Raw genomic sequence first — 19,317 nt, 5'->3', positions numbered from 1 at the left:
GTTTTAAGTATTTATTTACAATAAAAGAATCACGGCTCCCATTTTCACTTAAGCACTAGTTCCTCTTTTGTCTTATTGCAGGCTGAAGCAACCCCAAGGAATATGTTCTATGTTGGGCATTCTGCTGAAAAATAATGATATAACACATGGAGAGAGAGGTGATACAAAGAAAAGAGGAGTAGCAGAGTGGAGGTAGGGGGACATTGGAACGGGAAGGGGGCCATGTGAGTAGGTGATGATGACCCAGTTTGGGAAATATAAAGTTCAACTCTTCAGGGGCCATACAGGTGGAAATATCCAGTATGCAGCTGAAAAGCTCAATGCATTCCTTCATTCTCCCAACATTTACAGGCATCTGTTCTACAGCACACAGGGCAGCCCTTCCCAGAGTTTGCAGCTGGAAGTGGAAGTCACACCTCTGAGAATATGATGAGTGGTACTGAGAATATGATGGGTTTGGGGAGCACATAGCAGGAGCATACCTCTTCCAGAATTAGGAAAGCAGAGGAAGTGAGTTTTAGCCTGAGACCATGGTTAGCCTGAGAAAAAGAAAGCGTTCCAGGAGAAAGAACATAGCTTGTGAGTGAAACAGAGAAGCTCATGGGACTCGATTTTATGGGCTACTGAGACAGGGCTGGGCCACAGTTAGATTTTCTTCTTCAGAATATTTTATCACTGTTGCTGTAAAGTGGAAAATTGATTGGAACTAAAACATTTATCATCTACAAGATAATGTGTCAAGTCCATTTTAAGGCCCTTAAAGATCAGCCCCTGCCTGCCAGCCCTATCCTCTCAGCCCCTAGCCAACACAAACTCCACCAATCCTAAACCACTTGTGGTTTCCGGAAGGTGCCATGATCTTTTGAATGTCCCTATCTCTGCACATGCAATTTCCTCTACTCAGTGGGTCTTCTCCCCTATATTTAGGTCTTCATATTAGTATTAGGACTTCTTCAAAATTTTTATTATACTTCCGATCATACTGCATCTTCCATTTGCTTGCTGTCCCCCAACTGTCCACCCGCCCTGCCATGAGGGTCTGCAAGCTTTGGGACAGACATGACTATGCCTTTTCACATATATCTCAGGACCCAGCACAGAGCATGAAGTTAACAAATGGATGAATAAATAACACAAGCTGAAAAGAGATAAAAACGTGAATACTTTTCTGTGCAGTAGTCATCTTTGAAGCTAAGAAAGTAGAAGGAGATCTCAAAAAAAGATCAGATGCCCAAGAGAAGTAGGAAAAAAGAGATGTGTGCTTCCTTTTTGAATGCAGCCTTTATAAAATAGATTCAGTATGTCCACATAAAAACATATGCTTATGGACCAGATTGGGAAGTGAACATTTAAAAGTAACAATATTTGTGTCAAAATGTTGCAATTGTGGGTGACTAAGTAGAAGTCACACCCTAGTATGAAAATCTGTTGTAGGGCTGGGGATGTGGCTCAGGCAGTAGCGTGCTCGCCTGGCATGTGTGCGGTACAGGTTCCATCCTCAGCATCACATACCAACAAAGATGTTGTGTCCGCCGAAAACTAAAAAATAAATATTAAAAAATTCTCTCTCTTAAAAAAAATCTTAAAAAAAAAAAAGAAAAGAAAACCTGTTGTAACTGTAGCAAAACTTGCTAGTTGCAAACTGGCCACATCAGTCACCTCAGAATGCAAAATAATCACCAAGAGTTCTCTTTTTCCTCTCTAGGTTTATGGTTATTTTTAATCACCTGAAAGGGTTTCTGGCTTTTTTGTGTGTGAGTATGGTGCTTCCACCTGCAGGTTAGGACTGGTAATTGCTCTAGAGTTTACTGAGCCTCAGAGGCCCCAAATTGTCTTAGGCACATCCTTTGAGATGTCCAAATTTCTGTTTAGTGGGAAGGAACCAGACAGTCAGTGACAGCCTCATCTTGGTCATTTGAAGTTCTACTCCATTTGCCTACTCGATCTTGGAAGCTCTTCTGGAACTTCCTTTGCTTAAGTTGTAAGCCAGTACTCCTCTCAGGATTGAGGGTTGTTCCTGATGCAGAACCAAGCAATGTGCCCCAAGTGCTGTGACTCCTCCTCCTCAGCATCTTGATCCCATTCCTATCCCTGACCTGGTGAACACCACCATCCTTCCTTGGGGTTGCTTCAGCCTGCTAAAGGGTCACCTTAGCCCGTTTAAAGCATTTATTACATTGCAGCTAGAGTGGGCTTTATGAGACACAAATAAAATCATGGGGTCGAAGATAGAGACCAGGGTCCTCAGCATGCCTCTCAACTCTTAGTCATCTCCTTTTGATTGCCTTGTCACTATTGTATGCATGTGTTGCGGGGAAGGGGGGGTGGAGGATCCAGGCTACTGGGGACAGATCCCATGGCCTTACCTATGCTAAACAAGTAGTCTATCACTGAGCTATACCCCAAGCTGATTTTAAAATTTTATTTTGAGACAGATTCTTCCTAAGGTGCTGAGGCTGGCTTTGAACTTGAGATCCTCCTGCTATAGCCTCCCAAATAGCTGGAACTGCAGGTGTGAAACCACCCATGCCTGGTTATCCCTAACTATTGAAAGGGTTTTTTTTGTTTGTTTGTTTGTTTTCTGAAAAACTGCAATTCACTGACCTCCCAGTTTTTGTACATAGTGCTCCTTTGGCTTGAATGCTTTCTTTTCCTGCCTTCCTCATCTTCACCAGGCTCTTCTCTGCTCTTTAACACCCAACTCCATTGCTCTCTCTTCTGCAAAGCCTCCCCAGGTGATCTGCTTGCTCTAATATGTTCTCAGGAGCTGCAGCACACTCCATCTTTGCTCTTTTTCTATATTTTTATAAGTTGGTATTTCAGGCTGACTTGTGCCCCAAAGTTCATATTTGACATCCTAACCTCCCATACTTCAGAATGTGGCTGCATTTGAACCTAGGGGCTTTAGAGAGATAATTAAATTCAAATGAGTCTGTTGGATTGTTAATTCAATATGACCAGTGTCCTTTTAAAGAAGAAGATTTAGACACAGAGGTGCATCAGGAATGTACACACATTTGAAGGCAGCAAGCCAAAGAGACAAGTCTTAGGAGAAACCAAACCTACCAATGCCTTAATCTTGAACATCCAGCCTCCAGAACTGTGAGAAAGTAAGTTTTTGTTGTTTAAGCCATCTAGATTGGATTTTTTTTTTTTTTTTTTTGCTATGGGAGCCCTAGCAAACAAAATGCATTCACTTTCCTTCTGCCCTTTAGAATGAGTCTGTCAAAGTGGGAGCCATATCTTGTGCTCTTTGGCTGCCTGATCCATCCAACTGACAGGCATGCACCCCAACAATAGCCAAATTGACTGGCTGCCTTAAAACATGGAAGGAAGATGGAAGGAATATTAAATAAAGGTCATAGTAAAGAAAGGGAGAGAGCTTTATAGAAAAGATGAAAAGAAGAAGGGAGGAGGGGAAAGAAGAAAAGGAGGAGAGGAGAGGACAAAGACATGCTATGGTTCTTTATAGGTCCTTTGCTCAGTCATCACTAAATACATTAATATCAAAGTTTCCTATATTTTCCTAAAATACCTATCAGTGTTCATTTTTCTTATAAAATAACAGTTACAATGAAGAATCTAGCTATAAATTTTGTTATTTGTTTCTTATAATATATATCTCCTTTTCACCCCTTCATTTCTTTCTTCTGTTTGGACATTCCCAAAGTCTGTTTTATCATTTATTTTTATTGTTTATTTACTCAACTAAATTTTATTGAGTGTCAGTACTGCTTGCAAGGCTTAAAACTAGGGGACAATGCATATAGTATTGATGCTTAGTAAAAATTAATTGAATAATTTTTAGTTCCAAACCTTGCACACAGGGTTAATGCTCAATGCCCTTTATCTTAGTGATAAGGCAGAGAAACAATTGTTAATGCTCAACAAAAGTTGTATGTATCCATCTAGTTATTTTGTATCTAATGTTATAGATATTTTGTATATAATAAAATATCTGTTATTTTGTATCTATGAATGATAGATACAAAAAAGATTTTATATCTACCTACAACAGATACAAATAGCTATAATAGAAAATTTTGTATCTATCTACAATGGCAGGGAGCACAGGCCTGTAATCCCAGCAATTCCAGAAGCTGAGAAAGGAGGATTGAGAGTTCAAAGCCAACCTCAGCAAAAGCGAAGCACTAAGCAATTCAGTGAAATCCTGTCTCTAAATAAAATACAAAATAGGGCTAGGAATGTGGTTCAGTGGTCTAGTGCCTCTGAGTTCAATCATATATATATAGAATGACACAAAGATTTTTTTTTTAACAAGCCAGTGTTAAACTAACAATCTGTAAAGTAATTGTGGTGATAAAACCAAACCCCCTAATAGCCTGATCAGCATGACAAGGCTCTAGGAGCACTGAGACTCAGATTAAGGGAGTCTAGGAGACAGAGATAACTTGAGGTTGGGAGTCTAAGAAAACTTATGGAGGAGGTGGTACCTGAGCTGTCTGGAAGAATAATAGCACTTCAATAGAAAGAGCCAGGTTGGGGCTGGGGATGTGGCTCGTCTGGCATGCGTGCGGCCCGGGTTCGATCCTCAGCACCACATACCAACAAAGATGTTGTGTCCGCCGAGAACTAAAAAATAAAAAATGTTGGAAATTCTCTCTCTCTCACTCTCTCTTTAAAAAAAAAAAAAAAAATGGAAAGATATCCCCCGTTTAAAAAAAAAAAAAGAGCCAGGTTGAAATCCCTCTAGACCAAATAGCAAGCTATTAAGATGGGGAAAAATCAACAATTCTCAAATGTAGCAAATCTCAAATTTTAAAATGTAAGAGAATCACCTGGAAACTGTTTACAATGTGAGTTCCAGGATCCCAGAGAAATTCAACTCATTAGGCCTGAGAGGGACCCAGAAATATGAATTTTAAAAGGCAGTTTCAGGTAATTCTGAGGCTGGATGTCTTTAGAACAGTCTTTGTGAAGGAATGCTTACAGAATAATGGACTCTTGGGGATTCCAGGATCTGCAGGTATGCCATCTCCTTTACAGGAAGCAGATGTTAATTGCCATGGGTGGGAGAGAAGTTGGGGGCTTGTTCCTTAAGTGCTGTCCCCTGGGACTTCATGCTGCCCGTGGCTGGGAAATGCCAGGAAAGTGCTTGGTGTGGTCTGGGTCTGGGTTTAGGTGGATGGTACTTCACAGTGCCCAAATGTAAATAAATTTCACAAAATAAAAGCCCAAATAAGGGGCTGGGGTTGTGGCTCAGTGGTACAGCACTTGCCTGGCATGTGTGAGGCACAGGGTTCAATTCTTAGTACCACATATAAATAAATTAAGAAAATAAAGGTCCATGAATGATGACAACGACAACAACAACAGAAAGCTCAGTTGGTAGAGTGCTTGCCTTGCATGCACAAGTCCCTGGGTTCTATCCCCAGCACCACCAAAAAAAAAAAAAAAAATTTAAAAAAAGTCCAGATAATCAAGTGGACTTTGGTCCCTTTGGTCCTGACATCTCTCTATAATGATGCCAGAGTCAAGTTCACAGGAGGCTGGCCCTTCTCCATTTCTTTTGTTTCAGTTCCTACATCTGTTTCCTCGGACACATTCTATTCATTAAGGAGATGGAGTCAATTCCATTTGGCCATGCACTAAAATGCAAGTGACACATCCCAAAGATGTAAATTTCCCATGTTCCTAGGTTTATGAGAAATAAGCATCAGCAACTGAATACTAGGAAGTTTCTACAAAGATGGTTTTGTTATATTTTTATCTACAAAAATATTTTATCAACAAATAAAGACAGTATAAAGTCAAGGTATACCTTGTGATGATTTGATATATGTATATGTTGTATAATGATTATCAAATGAACACACCCATCATCACCCATATTGTATACTAGATCCCCAAAACTTTTTTTTAATATTTATTTTTTAGTTGTAGATGGACACCATATCTTTATTTTATTTTTTATATGATGCTGAGGATCGAACCCAGGGCCTTGAATGTGCTAGGCGAGTACTCTACCACTGAGCCACAACCCCAGCCCCACCAGAACTTATTCTTTATGTTTGCTATTCCTTCCTTTCTTACTTCTTTATCCCTCCCTCCCTCCCTCCCTCCCTTTCTTCTTTTTCTTCTTCTCCTTCTCCTCCTTGTTATTCATCATCATCTTATTTTTCTATTTTTTTAGTTGTGATGAACACAATACCTTTATTTTATTGTTTATTTTTATGTGGTGCCATGGATTGAACCCAGTGCCTCACACATGCTAGGCTAAAGCACTTGGCCACTGAGCCACAATCCTGACCCACTCATCTTATTATTCTTCTTCAGATTAGACCCAGACCCTAGCACATGTTAGGCATTGCTGTACTATTGAGCTACACACCTTTAATCCCAGCATGCATCACTAAACCTAACATAAATAAGTAAATAAATAAATTCAGATGGAAAATGTTAAGAAGTCAAGCGACAATCTCATATACAATGTTTAAAAATTTTTTAATGAATAAATTCTTTCTGGCACAGTGGCACATGCCTATAATTGCAACTGCTCAGGAGGCTAAGGAAGGAGGGCCACGAGTTTGAGGCCAGCCTCAGCAATTTAGTGAGACCCTGTCTTAAAAAAAAAAAAAAAAAGGCTGAACTGGGGATATAGCTTAGTTGATAAAGTTCATGCACAAAGCCTTGGGTTTAATCCCCAGCACCACAAAAAAAGGGAGGGGGTGCTGGGGGTGTAGCTTGATGTACAGCATCCCTGGATTCAATCCCCAGCAGTGCTAAATAAATAGAATAGAATAAATAGAATAAAATAGAATAGCTAGTGAGTGTCACTAATTTGGATCCATAAAAAGTCTAACATCTTTTGAGGCTGGGGTTGTGGCTCAGTGGTAGAGCACTTGCCTAGCATATGCAAGGCCCTGTGTTCGATCCTCAGCATCACATAAAAATAGATAAATAAAATAAAGGAGTTGTGTCCAACTATAACTGAAAATATTTTCAAAAGTCTAACATCTTTAGACACATTATTTTATTTAGTATTGACAGCAAGCATATGTGGTAGACGATATCATGACCTATGCCCCTTTTAGTGTTTGTTTTTTGGTTTGCTGCTGTGCTGAAGATTGGAACCAGGTTTTTGTGCACATTAGGCAAGTGCTCTCCTCTGAGCCACATTCTGGCTGACTTATGCCCATTTTATGGGTGGGAAATTAAATATTTCTAAAAGGAAGGGGCATTTAACTCTGTTCAGCTTACTAAAGAGGATTCATAAGATGAGAACTGAGAATCAACCACTTAATTTGGCAAGATGGAGATTACTGATGTTGACAGTCTGGGTCAAAAAGCACTTGGGAGAAGGAGACAATGAGGGGAAGGGAATTGGGAGCAACAATTCTCTCTCTCTCTCTCTCTCTCTCTCTCTCTCTCTCTCTCTTTAAGAATTCTACTGCAGGGCTGAGGATGTGGCTCAAGTGGTAGCACGCTTGCTTGGCATGTGCGAGGCACTGGATTTGATCCTCAGCATCACATAAAAATAAAACGAAGATATTTGTGACCACCTAAAACTAAAAAATAAATATTAAAAAAGAACGAAGGGGCTGGGTTGTGGCTCAAGCGGTAGTGCGCTCGCCTGGCATGCGTTTGGCCCAGGTTCGATCCTCAGCACCACATCAAACAAAGATATTGTGTCCGCCAAAAACTAAAAAATAAATATTAAAAATTCCCCCCCTCTCTCTCATCATTAAAAAAAAAAAAAGAAAGAAAGAATTCTGCTACAAAGTAGAGCAAAACAAAGAGTGCTTGCTTGCTCAGATTTGGAGGGCCAAGGACAGAATTTTAAATATGGTCTCTATTGTAGCCTGCTTTGTATGCTGAAGTGAAGACAGGGGAATCTTGGATACAGAAGAGAGAAGAAGAAATTGAGGAGCAATATCTTTGAACTTCACCCATTTTTCATGGACCAAAGAAGCATATATGAGAACAGATACAGATCACTGGGTGGCAGTGGTATTGGGAAGATGAGCTCTTGCTATTCTGATAATTTCTCTTTTCTCAGTTTAATGAGAATGCGAAATACCTGGGAGAGAGAGGGGGAACTATGCAGGAGAGTTGAGGAAACTGTATTTCTAGACTGTAGGGGATCAATAGGTTTAGGAAACTTCACAGGTGGTGCAGAGGGCCCCCTCAAACTTATAGTTGTCAACTTAAAATAGACTACTCAGTCTAGTCAAGTGTTTGTTTGTTTGTTTGTTTTTGAGATACTGGGGATTGAACCCAGGACCTGGCACATGCTAGGCAAGTGCCCTACCACTAATCTACATTCCCACTCCACCAGTCAAATTCAGCTACCTTGTTGCAGATTCAGGCAGGTATAGTCTCTTTTAACCAGAGCGGCCAAGGGTGTCAAGGATGCATGCAGGGTAGTGGATATGGTGCTAGGACATGCAATCCAAACCAGATTACAGAAAGAAAGAGGAAAAGAAAGAGAGTAATAGTGCTTAATGGATACAGAATTTCAATTTGAGATGATGAAAATTTCTGGATATGAGCTGTGTGTGGTGGTTCACACCTGTAGTCTCAGTTACTTGGAAAACTATGGTAGGAGGATCACTTGAGCCTAGAATTCAGGGCCAGCCTGTGCAACATAGTGAGACCCTGTATCTTTAAAAAAACAAACTAAGCCAAAACAGAAGTCTGGAGATGGTTAGTAGTGAAGGTTATACAATAGCGTGAAGGCACTTAATGTCACCAATGGTACAGTTTAAATGATAAATTTTATGTTATGTATTTCTTATCATATTTAAAATTATTTAATACTAAGATTTTTTTTTTAGAAGTATCTGGCTGGGTGCAGTGGCACACACCTGTAATCTCAGTGACTCAGGAAGCTGAGGTGGGAGGATTGCAGGTTGAGGCCAGCTTCAGCAAATTAGCAAGACCTTGTCTTAAAATAAAAAATAAAAAGGATTAGAGATGTGACTCAGTGGTTAAATGCCCATGGGTTCAACCCCCAGTACAAAAAAAAAGTCTTTTTTCTTCCCCTGGTACTGAGAATTGAACTTAGGGCCTGTTTATGCTAGGCAGGCACTGAGCTACGTCCCCAATCCTTTTGATTTTGAAATGGGGGTCTCCCTAAGTTGACCAGTCTGGACTTGAAATTGTGATCCTCCTGCCCCAGGCTCCCAAGTAACTGGAATAACAGATGTTTACCACTATGCAGGGTTCAAAATGTTTCTTTCTTTTTTTTTTAATCTTTTTTAAAAATTTATTATATGTGGTGCTGAGGATCAAACCCAATGCCTAACGCATGTGAGGCAAGCGCTCAACCACTAAGCTAAGACCCCAGTCCTCAAAGTGTTTCCTAATCACCCATCACCTTTTAGCTGAATGTGATGGTGCACACCTATAATACCAGCGGTTCAGGAGCCTGAGGCAGGAGGATCACAAGTTCAAAGCCAGCTTCAGCAACTTAGTGAAATCCTAAGCAACTCAGAAAGACCCTGTCTCTAAATATAAAAAGGGGCTGGGGATGTGACTCAGCGGATAAGTGCCCCTGGGTTCAATCCTCAGTACCAAAAAAAAAAAAAAAAAAGTCACTTTTTATACACTGATGTCTCATTTTCCCTTCATTCCCATAATTATTAAAATCGTATCAGGTTACATCTTTTAGTTGTTTTCTCTTAAGATCTTTGTTCTCAGTCATCCATTGATCTCAAAAAAAAAAAAATAGTCAACACCTTGTAGATTATCACCATTATTCCTTTTCTTTCTTTCTTTCTTTCTTTTTTAATGTTATTCATGTGTGTGTGTGTGTGTGTGTGTGTGTGTGTGTGTGTGTGTGTTTTGGGAATGAACCCAAGGCCTCTAGCATACTGACATGCACTCTACCTCTGCCACTGAGCTACACCCTTGGGACCATCATTTCTTCTTTCTTCTTTTTTTTTTTTTGGGGGGGGGAGGGGAGCAGGGAAGGTACTGGGGATTGAACCGCAAGCCACATCTCCAGCCAGCTGTTTTTGAGTGAGGACCTTGCTAAATTGCTTAGGGTATCCCTAAGCTCCTGAGGCGGGCCTTGAACTTGCAATTTTCCTGGCTCAGCTTCCAGAGCTGCTGGGATTATAGACACGCGCCACCCCGCCCCACCTATTGTTTCTTTTATGAAGTCTTAAGGCCCCTCCAGAGAGAAGACATCCTCCTGCCAACCCATAGCCAAGCAGGTTGAACCCCTGGCAGAAAAGTAGCTCTAGCAGCGCTCAAGACAATCATTGCCAAGGCCAACTTGGGCACATCCAAACACATTTAGTGGTTTTGTGTATTACATGAAAGCATACTTCAGTTTTAATTAGCAAGTGGAATAACTTCAAGCTGCTTGTGTTGTCATTCCTCCTTGTTATCATCAACCACAGGATAATTAGTGAGGGAAAGAATCTAGAGGCTTCTGCTGGGACGAGGAGTCCAGCAGTTCTTGGGTGATTCTGATGCAAATTGAAAAATTGGGCAAGTCCCGTCGGTTGCCATTAGGTGTCACCCTAGACAGGCAGAAGCTACTCTGGAGGTTGTAGAAATAACTAACTGTAAAGGAATGCTGCCGTTTGGCTCCAAAAATGGATTTGACCTCGCTTCTGGGACTTACTGTTCTAGGAGTGCCAGGAAATGTTATTTGCCAGGTCCCAGCGATGGAGTGTGGAGGAAATATCCAGTTGCACCCTGTGCAATGGAAACCCTACTTCCCTGGAACCAAAACAGAAATAGGACTGAATAGTCCTCCCCTCTCACCCTCCCTAAACCCTAAGTCTTTGTTAACCACAGGTTTGAATTCCTTGTGGTTATGAAGGGACAGAACTAATATTTTCTCATTTATTAATAAACTCCACAGCTTTTTTCCATTTTCCTCTTTCTTGAATGAATGAAACAACTTCCACTTCTTCTGTACTATTGTGTTGGTGTTAAGGCCCAAGGGCAGGAAGTTGGGGAATTATTCTGTCTTCACTTCTTAAACTTTTTCAGATATAGATAATTCGGTGGTGAGGTCCAGTGTCCTTCTATTTGGTAACAATCATCAATGTCTGAAAGTTTTCTCTTAAGAGCCAAAATGAATTAATGCATGTAGTATGTTTCCCTTGGGGTCTGGCCCACAGTAAGCTCTTAAGGAATGCTAGTTGTCACTATCATCATCATCATCACCTCTGGACCATGACACGAAGATAAATTGTCATCAGGATATAGGGGGATACTGGTTGCAAGGATGCAAGGCCACCCCAAATTTCCACCTACAGAGGCTGGGCCACCTAAACCAGGCTGCAATTGGAGCAAACCCCTGCCTGAGCTCTGTGACCACAGAAAGGTGGGTAGCATGGCATAATAAAACTAATAATTTTGGTGTAACAGACATCATTTATTGGCTGTGTGTTATATGCCAATATAGCTAAAGGTTTTAATTGCCAACTAGAATATCAACTCCACTACCTGCCTCTAACCCTTCTTATTATTAGCAACACAATTAGGAAGAGAACTAACTATTGTTGAATACCAATTGTGGTTTAGGGCTTGGAGCTAAACACTTGGCATAATTAATTGCATCTAACTTCACTAAGCCTCAAAGTCCTCATCAGTAAAGGTGTTAGGGTGTTTTGAGAAATAGTCAATGATGTTCTTGCTTTCTGCAGGCTTGTTTTATTTGAAAATAGCATTGGACTGCTTGCAAATCAACTCTAAAGCTTTTTGCTTTCCCAATTCCCTTTCTGTTTTTCTGTAGCTTAGTGTTTTATGAGACTTCACTCAGTCACAAAGCCCTTGGAAGTTTACTAATACCTCCTCTGTTCTGCTCTGAGCAGCAAAGAAGTAAAGCAATTTGCTCCAGAGTTTTGCTGGCAGCTTTTCCGGGGCTAGGAATCAACCAGTTCTCAAATATTTGGCTCTGCTTAAGAAATCAAATCTCCATCCTCTCCCAAATTAACATGAGCATTTGCTCTTTAGGAAAATTAAATCTCCATAAGCATTGTGAGCCAATATCAATATAAATACCAAAACTGCCTAGCAACCAGGAGGGACATCTTTACTCACTTTGATATTTAAGTATGTCAGATGGGGAAAAATTTCTACTTTCTATAGCTGTGATTATATACACCAGGCTGAAGATGAATCAGGCGAGCAACTCCCAATGCATAGAGGATGCAAGGGATGTGAAAAATACAGTAAAAGTTGCTGTAAGATGGGTGGTGTAGCTTAGTGGTAGAGCACTTAGCATGTCTGAGGCACTGTGTAAGATCCTCAGTACTGCATAAAATAAAGGTATTGTGTTCATCTACAACTAAAAAAAATTTTTTTAAAAATGCTATAAGAGGCTGTGGTGTAGCTCAGTGGTAGAGCACTTGCGGAGCATGCCTAAGACGCTGGGTTCATCCCTAGCACAGAAGAAGAGGAAAAAAAAAAAGCTATGTAGCAGTTCCTCCCCCCCAACCCCCTCTCTCTTTTTACTACTGGGGATTGAACCTGGGGTGCTCTACCACTGAGCTACATCCCCAACCCTTTTTATGTATTGTTTTGAACTAGAATAGAATCTCACTAAGTTGCCAAGGCTGGCCTTGAACTTGTGATCCTCTTGCCTTAGCCTCCTGAATAGCCAGAATTACAGGTATGCACTACCATGCTGGCTCTTTTGTGTGTGTGTGTGTGTGTGTGTGTGTGTTTTCCTGATATTCTGCACATAGAAATTTCTACACCAGCCTCTGGTCTGGCTTGGAGGCCATGAAAAGAGAGGCCTGAACCACAGGAGTAGTTGAGAAGTTAGAAACTGAATGTAAATGAAAGAACTTGGATGGGCTTTCATTTGGTATTAAAGGGACAAAGTGTCTTCAAGTACAGACAGGTGGTGGAAGATAATCATTACCATGTTCCTTATTTGTTAGAAACCAGACAAATTCTAGTGAACTCAGGTTAGATCCAAGTGGAATCTTTTTTTGTATTGAACCCAGGCAGGTACTCACGCATGCTAGACAAGTATGGTGCTACTGAGTTACACCTCTCTCCCTTTTTATTTTATTTTGAGACAGTCTCACTAAGCTGCCACTGGCCTTGAACTTGCAATCCTCCTCCAAGTAGCTGGGATGACTGGCCTGAGCCACCACACCCTGCTAAGTGGGATTTTTTTTAAAAAAATATGTTTTTAATGTATGGACCTTTATTTTATTAGTTTATTTATATGTGATACTAAGAATTGAACCCAGTACCTCACGCATGCTAGGCAAGCACTCTATCACTGAATTATAGCCTCAGGATTTTTTTTTTTTAACATGAAGGTTGAATACTGGACTATGTTATTGAGGTTGCAGAATCTCTTTCTTTTTTTCATTCTTTATTTGATATTTTTTAGTTTTCAATGGAGCTTTATTTTATTTATTCATATGTGGTGATGAGAATCAAATGAGAATCAAACCCAGGGCCTCACACATGCTGGACAAGGTCTCTACCACTGAGCCACAACCCCAGCCCCAGAATCTCTTTCAGTTGGGATGATTAAATACCTGTTTGGCAAAGGAGTAAACTCTCTAGCTGTATTAGCAGTTGCCCTATTAACAGTGTGGCAACAAATATCCTCATTTGGATATAGCTCAGTTGGTAGAGTGCTCGCCTTGCATACAAAAGGCCCTGGGTTCAATCCCCAGCACCCCCCCCCCACAACACACACATGCCATAACAAACAGGTGCACCATAGGACTTAAGCTACCTAAAACTTACCAAGTGGATACTAGATAAATATAAGCTCTGTGCATTTTACAGAACAGAAATGGGACTGCAGCAGCCAGGGAAAGATATGGGAAGGAATCCTGGCTTTTTTTCATTTGGTCTCTGATCATTGTCTCTTCTACTCCATCCTTTGGTCCCTCAGCAGCTGAAGGCAGAGCTATGTGACCCCAAGTATCTCTGTCCTGGAGGAAAGAAGAGATCTTAAACCAGAGGGGAATGTCAATAATGAGGGCTTGGCAAATGCAGAATGCTGAGAATGAGCCACAGTTCAGAGTTCAGATCTGGAAGCTTGGCTTGGCCCCACCCCGACATCCTTCATGAAAGGCAAAGCCAGACGACTCCCTGGGAAGGGCCGTCTGCTTTAGGAGCTGTGAATCCTACTTCTGAATCACATTGCTTTTCTGAGCTGTGTGTCTTATTATAGCTAAAAGAGTTTATCCAGTCTGGATCAGGCCACAGAGAACTAAACATTGTATCAAAATACTCCCTTAGTAATCCTAGGGACTTGGGAGGCTGAGGCAGGAAGACCACACGTTTGAGGCCACCTCGGCAACTTAGCAAAGCCCTAAGCAACTTAGCGAAACCCTGTCTCCAAATAAAATTTTAAAAGGACTGAGGATGTAACTCAGAAGGAGAGCACCCATGGGTTCAATCCCCAGTACTGGAGAAAAAAATCCTGCCTAACCTTGGGGTCCAACAAAACCAAACAGGCTGCTGTCTTCATTACCACACTCCTCTGCACAAAAACACTGCCATCACAGTGCTCTGCAAAGCTAGTTTCCCTCCAAAGTCAATTCTTAAGCTAATGAGAATTTCTGGAAAGATACTCAGGAAACTCATAAAATTTAGTTGCCCTAGAAGAAGAGAACGAGGGTAGGAAGGAGACATCCTTTTCACCATACACCTCTTTATGTCTTCCGAATTGCTTACGTGCATGCACTACCTATTCCAAAATAAATACAGTAAATTTTTAAATGTAAGATTTGTAAAACTCAGTGTGGAATTTAACTGAGCTCTTTCTCCTCCAAATTATACTTCTTTCCCTTTTTCAGGTCCCCATTTCACTAATGATCACGGCGAGCAGCTGATAGCTGTGCTTCATATCTTCTGTTCATGATCTCATTTCAGAAGTGACTGGGAGGTTTACTATTATTCAGATCCTACAGATGAGGAAACTGAGGCTTAGAGATAGGTCCAATAGCCAGTCTATATCAGATGCAGAATTCAAACCTGGGTCTGTCTGACTCACCACAGCTGGTAGCCCCCTCCACCTATTGCCTCTGTGGCTGTGAGAACGTTCACTGGAGTATTAAACTGTAGCAAACATATTAAGAACTTTCTCACAAGCTCCATTGATCAAACCAAATCCCTAAATGTCTCTAGAGTAATAAAGTATGTGCAATGTGCACTCTTTGCCTAATAACAAAGCTGGGTGTATGTGTTCCTTTTTGTTTGTTTGTTTTTATTTTGGGGGTGGTGGTAGTGCTAGGAATCAAACCTGAGAGGGCCTCACACATGCTAGGTAAGTACTCTATTACTGAGCTACACACCCAACCCTGGGTGTATGCTTTTCTTGTTGGGGGCACAAAGTGTTTCTAGAGAATGACTGACTAGCTAGTCTGTCAAAGTATGAGGCATCTGATCTCCCATAACCAAATCCTGGGCAAGGACCCTCTCAGTGGGACATATCAGAAGCAGTATTCAAATGGCAAAGGGACCCTGTGGATTGAGACACACCAGTCCTATTTCTGGCTCAGAGCAAAGCTCTGGGGACTCTAGCAGCCCCACAAGAGGACAAGCCCCTGCCTTACTGGTAGTTTCTATGGACACAGAAGAAAGGACAGGATTGCAATGAAAAACAACCACATGAGCCTGCAACTTGAGATGCAGCTGCAGAGGCCAGGTGGAATAACAGCTGATGATGCATCACACACGCTCACAAAAACCCGGCTGCTGCAAGCGAGGAAAGGGGTTTCAAAAACAATCATCAATTATGTCAACTTTTTAGGGTGACAATCAAGGCAAGGATTTGGTAATCAACCTGCCCTTCTTCATGCAGCTTATTCACACTGTTAAGGGGAAGCTTTATTGGAGTCTACTTTATATACTTCTTTGCAGTTCAAACCTATCTTCACATGCATTATATCATTTGATCAAGTAAAGATCTTGCCTTCCTCTAGTCCTGGTGTGCAATAAGCTCTCTTTCTACACTCTTCTAACAGGCAGCTCAGGGATGCCTTTGAGGAACAGACCCTGGGAAGCAGCAACAAGCAGAGTTCTAGGTCTGTGGGCTCTGTCTAGGGTAGAGTATTTGGGGACGTTTACTCCATTTTAAACAATGAGGGTCATGGTTAGTCAGTGTTGGCACTAGGAAAGTTGTGAAAGAGATTTCTTCTGTTTTCCTTTCCAAGTTTGCATTCATCACGCTCTCGAAATTATGCAAGCCAGAGCATCCACTGGAATGAGCCAGGTGCCTGAGAAGCAAAAGCTCAGGCAGACAGGGACAGCCTGAGCCAGGGGACCTTGTTCTCTCCCAGTGCCTACCTGTCTCCACCCAATAAAGCCCAGCCCCCCCCCCCCACACACACACATTGTGAAGGACAGCCCTCATTCCAATGACAAGACACTGAACTTCTGATTAAGAGTTTTAGAAAAGATTTAAGTTAAGAGTATATAATGGCTGCCAGAAGCCTTCTTTGGGAAAGCACATGTTCTCTTAGAGCAGTTTTCTTAACCTTTTATTTTTCATTATTTTCCCCCAAAGAGAAAAAGCAAATTGAATTATCCTTAATGAAATAAATTAAATACTTAGAAATAAGATTTTTTTTTTTTTTTGGATAGAGTTGAGCTTTGGAGGGTCACAAGCTATTGTAACATCTGAAAGTTTTTCATCTTCCAAGAACCAGTTTTTTTTCTTTTTTAGGGGAAACATTGCTGTGCCCGCTCTCCCTACATTGAGAACACATGCCACAAGGAAATCCAAACAGTTTTCTTAGAGGAACACCATTGATCATCTTAGATGGCCAATTATGCACAACTCTTCTGATTAAGCCCAGGGCTTTATGCATGCGAGGCAAACACTACCATTGAGCTAGATCCCCAGCCCTTTTTATATTTTATTTTGAGACAGGGCCTCACTAAGTTTCCCATGTTGGCCTCAACCTTGCAATCCTCCCACCTCAACCTTCTGGGATTATGGGCATGTGCCATTGCACCTGACATATTTTCTTGTTTAACAATATATATTCTTGTCTTTTTTCTAGTCAAGTAAATTTGGCCATAATCACTTTGTTTCTGTTTGAAAATCTGTGGCCCACATATTGATATCTTTCTTCAAATTGCTCCTCTGCAATCCTGGAATAGCCTGGTTGCTTCTCAAGGATAAAGAAAACAGGGTTTGTCAGGTACAGTGGCACAGGCCTGTCATAATAGCTACTCAAGAGTCTGAGACAGGGGCTGGGGATGTGGCTCAAGCGGTAGCACACTCGCCTGGCATGCATGTGGCCCAGGTTCGATCCTCAGCACCACATACCAACAAAGATGTCATGTCCGCCGATAACTAAAAAATAAATATTAAAATCCTCTCTCTTTCTCTCTCTCTCTCTCTCTTTCTCTTTAAAAAAAAAGAGTCTGAGACAGGAGGATCACAAGTTCAAGGCCAACTGGGTAACTTAGCAAGACCCTGTTTCAAAAGAAAATATAAAAAGTGTTGGGGTTCAGTCCCTAGCACCAAAAACAAAACAAAACAAAGCAAAAACCCTCCAAGGTTGCATACTGTACCTTGATGTTAAGCTGGGATTTTCCCTTCTAGTCTAGAAGCTGGAATGGCACATTCAATCAGCTGGGATCCCCAGGGATGGGTGCAGCAGGCATAGTATGCCCCCTCTCCTTGCAAACCAGACAGCAATGGAAAGGCAGCCTAGTCCCTCCTGCTGTGAAAAGGGTGTGATGAGTGACAAGCTTCAGCCCGTAGCCCATTCACTGTGTGACCCTGAGTGAAATCGCTTAGCCTGGTTGTCCCACATTTCTGCTTTCCAGAAGATAGATATAATGTGGCTAAATCTGTGGCTCACTTCACAGGGATGGCCTAAGAAGGGAAGTCACTGGGGAAAAACTCTGGAGGCCCCCAAAGAAAAGTGTGTAAATTCAAAGGTTTATTACCCAAACTGCAAATAGGTCTGAACTTCAGTCCAATAAAGACATGCAGAGAGTTCTAAAGTTCATTTGATCCTGAACAACACACTAACCACACCCCATGATAAAATCAAAACTATCCAAGGCAACAACCTCTGTTTGTTGGCCTTTTTCCCCACAAGACAAACTGCTTAGGGCAGGGTTGTCTCCCCTCGAGCACACGGGTGCACCTGTGTTTATTAGCTGACGTGGATCACGCAGCCATTACCATGCAGCTGGCCCCTGAGCCCATCACCCTGGAAAAGGTGGCAAAGACGAAGGAATACAGACAGTTGGGACATCTGACACCACGAGGCCATGTGATCGATGTCATCTAAAAGACACATTTCGAACGAGGCTCCAGAGCGGGTCGGTGGCCGAGAAGCAGAGATGCAGATCTTTGTGAAGACCATGACGGGCAAGACTATCACCCTCGAGGTTGAGCCCAGTGACACCATCGAGAATGTCAAAGCCAAAATTCAAGACAAGGAGGGCATCCCACCTGATCAGCAGCGTCTGATATTTGCAGGCAAACAGCTGGAGGATGGCCACACTCTCTCAGATTACAGCATCCAGAAAGAGTCCACCCTGCACTTGGTGCTTCGCCTGCGAGGTGGCATCATTGAGCCTTCTCTGTGCCAGCCTGCCCAGAAGTACAACTGTGACAAGATGATCTGTCGCAAGTGTTATGCCCGCCTGCACCCCCGTGCTGTGAACTGCCGCAAGAAGAAGTGTGGCCACACCAACAACCTTCGCCCCAAGAAGAAGGTCAAATAAAGCCCCTCCATTGGCTCCTTTCCCCAAGGAGTGGCCTCCTGCTCAAGCCCCATGTATGGCCTTGGGACCTCAATAAAATTTCCCTTTACATTGACTGGAAAAATAAATAAATAAAAGATACATTTCAAAGCAGCCCCTTCTCAGAACTTTCTGCCCTTTCTCTAAGAACCATTGGTCTAGTAGGTCCCATAGCCAACTTCCATTCATCTATGCATGCCAATCCTGGAAGATGGACAGGCAGTCCAGATGGACAGGCAGCCATCATTGCAGGTGGCCACAGACACAGTCCTAAGGGGCTGATAAGGTGGCATGAACATGTGCTGAAGGGTTGGGAAAGGAACTAATGATTCCTCAGTTGCACTTGATCATGAAACCACCAGTTGTTCTCAACAGGAATATTATACTCCCAGGTTTTTACAGGACCTCTAAACATCAACCTGACACCTTGAAAAGTCCTGCTGTTGATCAGAAGGGGTGCTGGGCAAAATGGTGTAGGGAACTGACACCAACCCATTACTTCTCTTAGAAGACATAAGGGATGGTCATCAATAAGGGGTGTGCAGATGGCAACCCTATTGCCTCTCAGAGCATCTTCTATAAAGTCTTTTCAGAGGCCACCTCTCAGATTTTAGAGTACTCAAAAGTGATCAGGTTCTG

General features: G+C 41.9%; 1 protein-coding gene across 1 annotated transcript; it reads left to right on the top strand.

Annotated features, from left to right (window-relative positions):
- Positions 1-18,240: 18,240 nt before the first annotated feature.
- LOC101959842 (ubiquitin-ribosomal protein eL40 fusion protein) lies at positions 18,241-18,746 on the top strand. The gene has a single exon (XM_040268465.2). The coding sequence runs from the start codon at positions 18,274-18,276 to the stop codon at positions 18,658-18,660; it is 387 nt and encodes a 128-aa protein (XP_040124399.1). The 5' UTR covers positions 18,241-18,273; the 3' UTR covers positions 18,661-18,746.
- The last annotated feature ends 571 nt before the right edge of the window (positions 18,747-19,317 follow it).

The sequence above is a fragment of the Ictidomys tridecemlineatus genome, chromosome 3 (assembly GCF_052094955.1).
Source record: "Ictidomys tridecemlineatus isolate mIctTri1 chromosome 3, mIctTri1.hap1, whole genome shotgun sequence".
Taxonomy (NCBI): domain Eukaryota; kingdom Metazoa; phylum Chordata; class Mammalia; order Rodentia; family Sciuridae; genus Ictidomys; species Ictidomys tridecemlineatus.
This window is presented reverse-complemented; position numbering and strand designations above follow the sequence as displayed.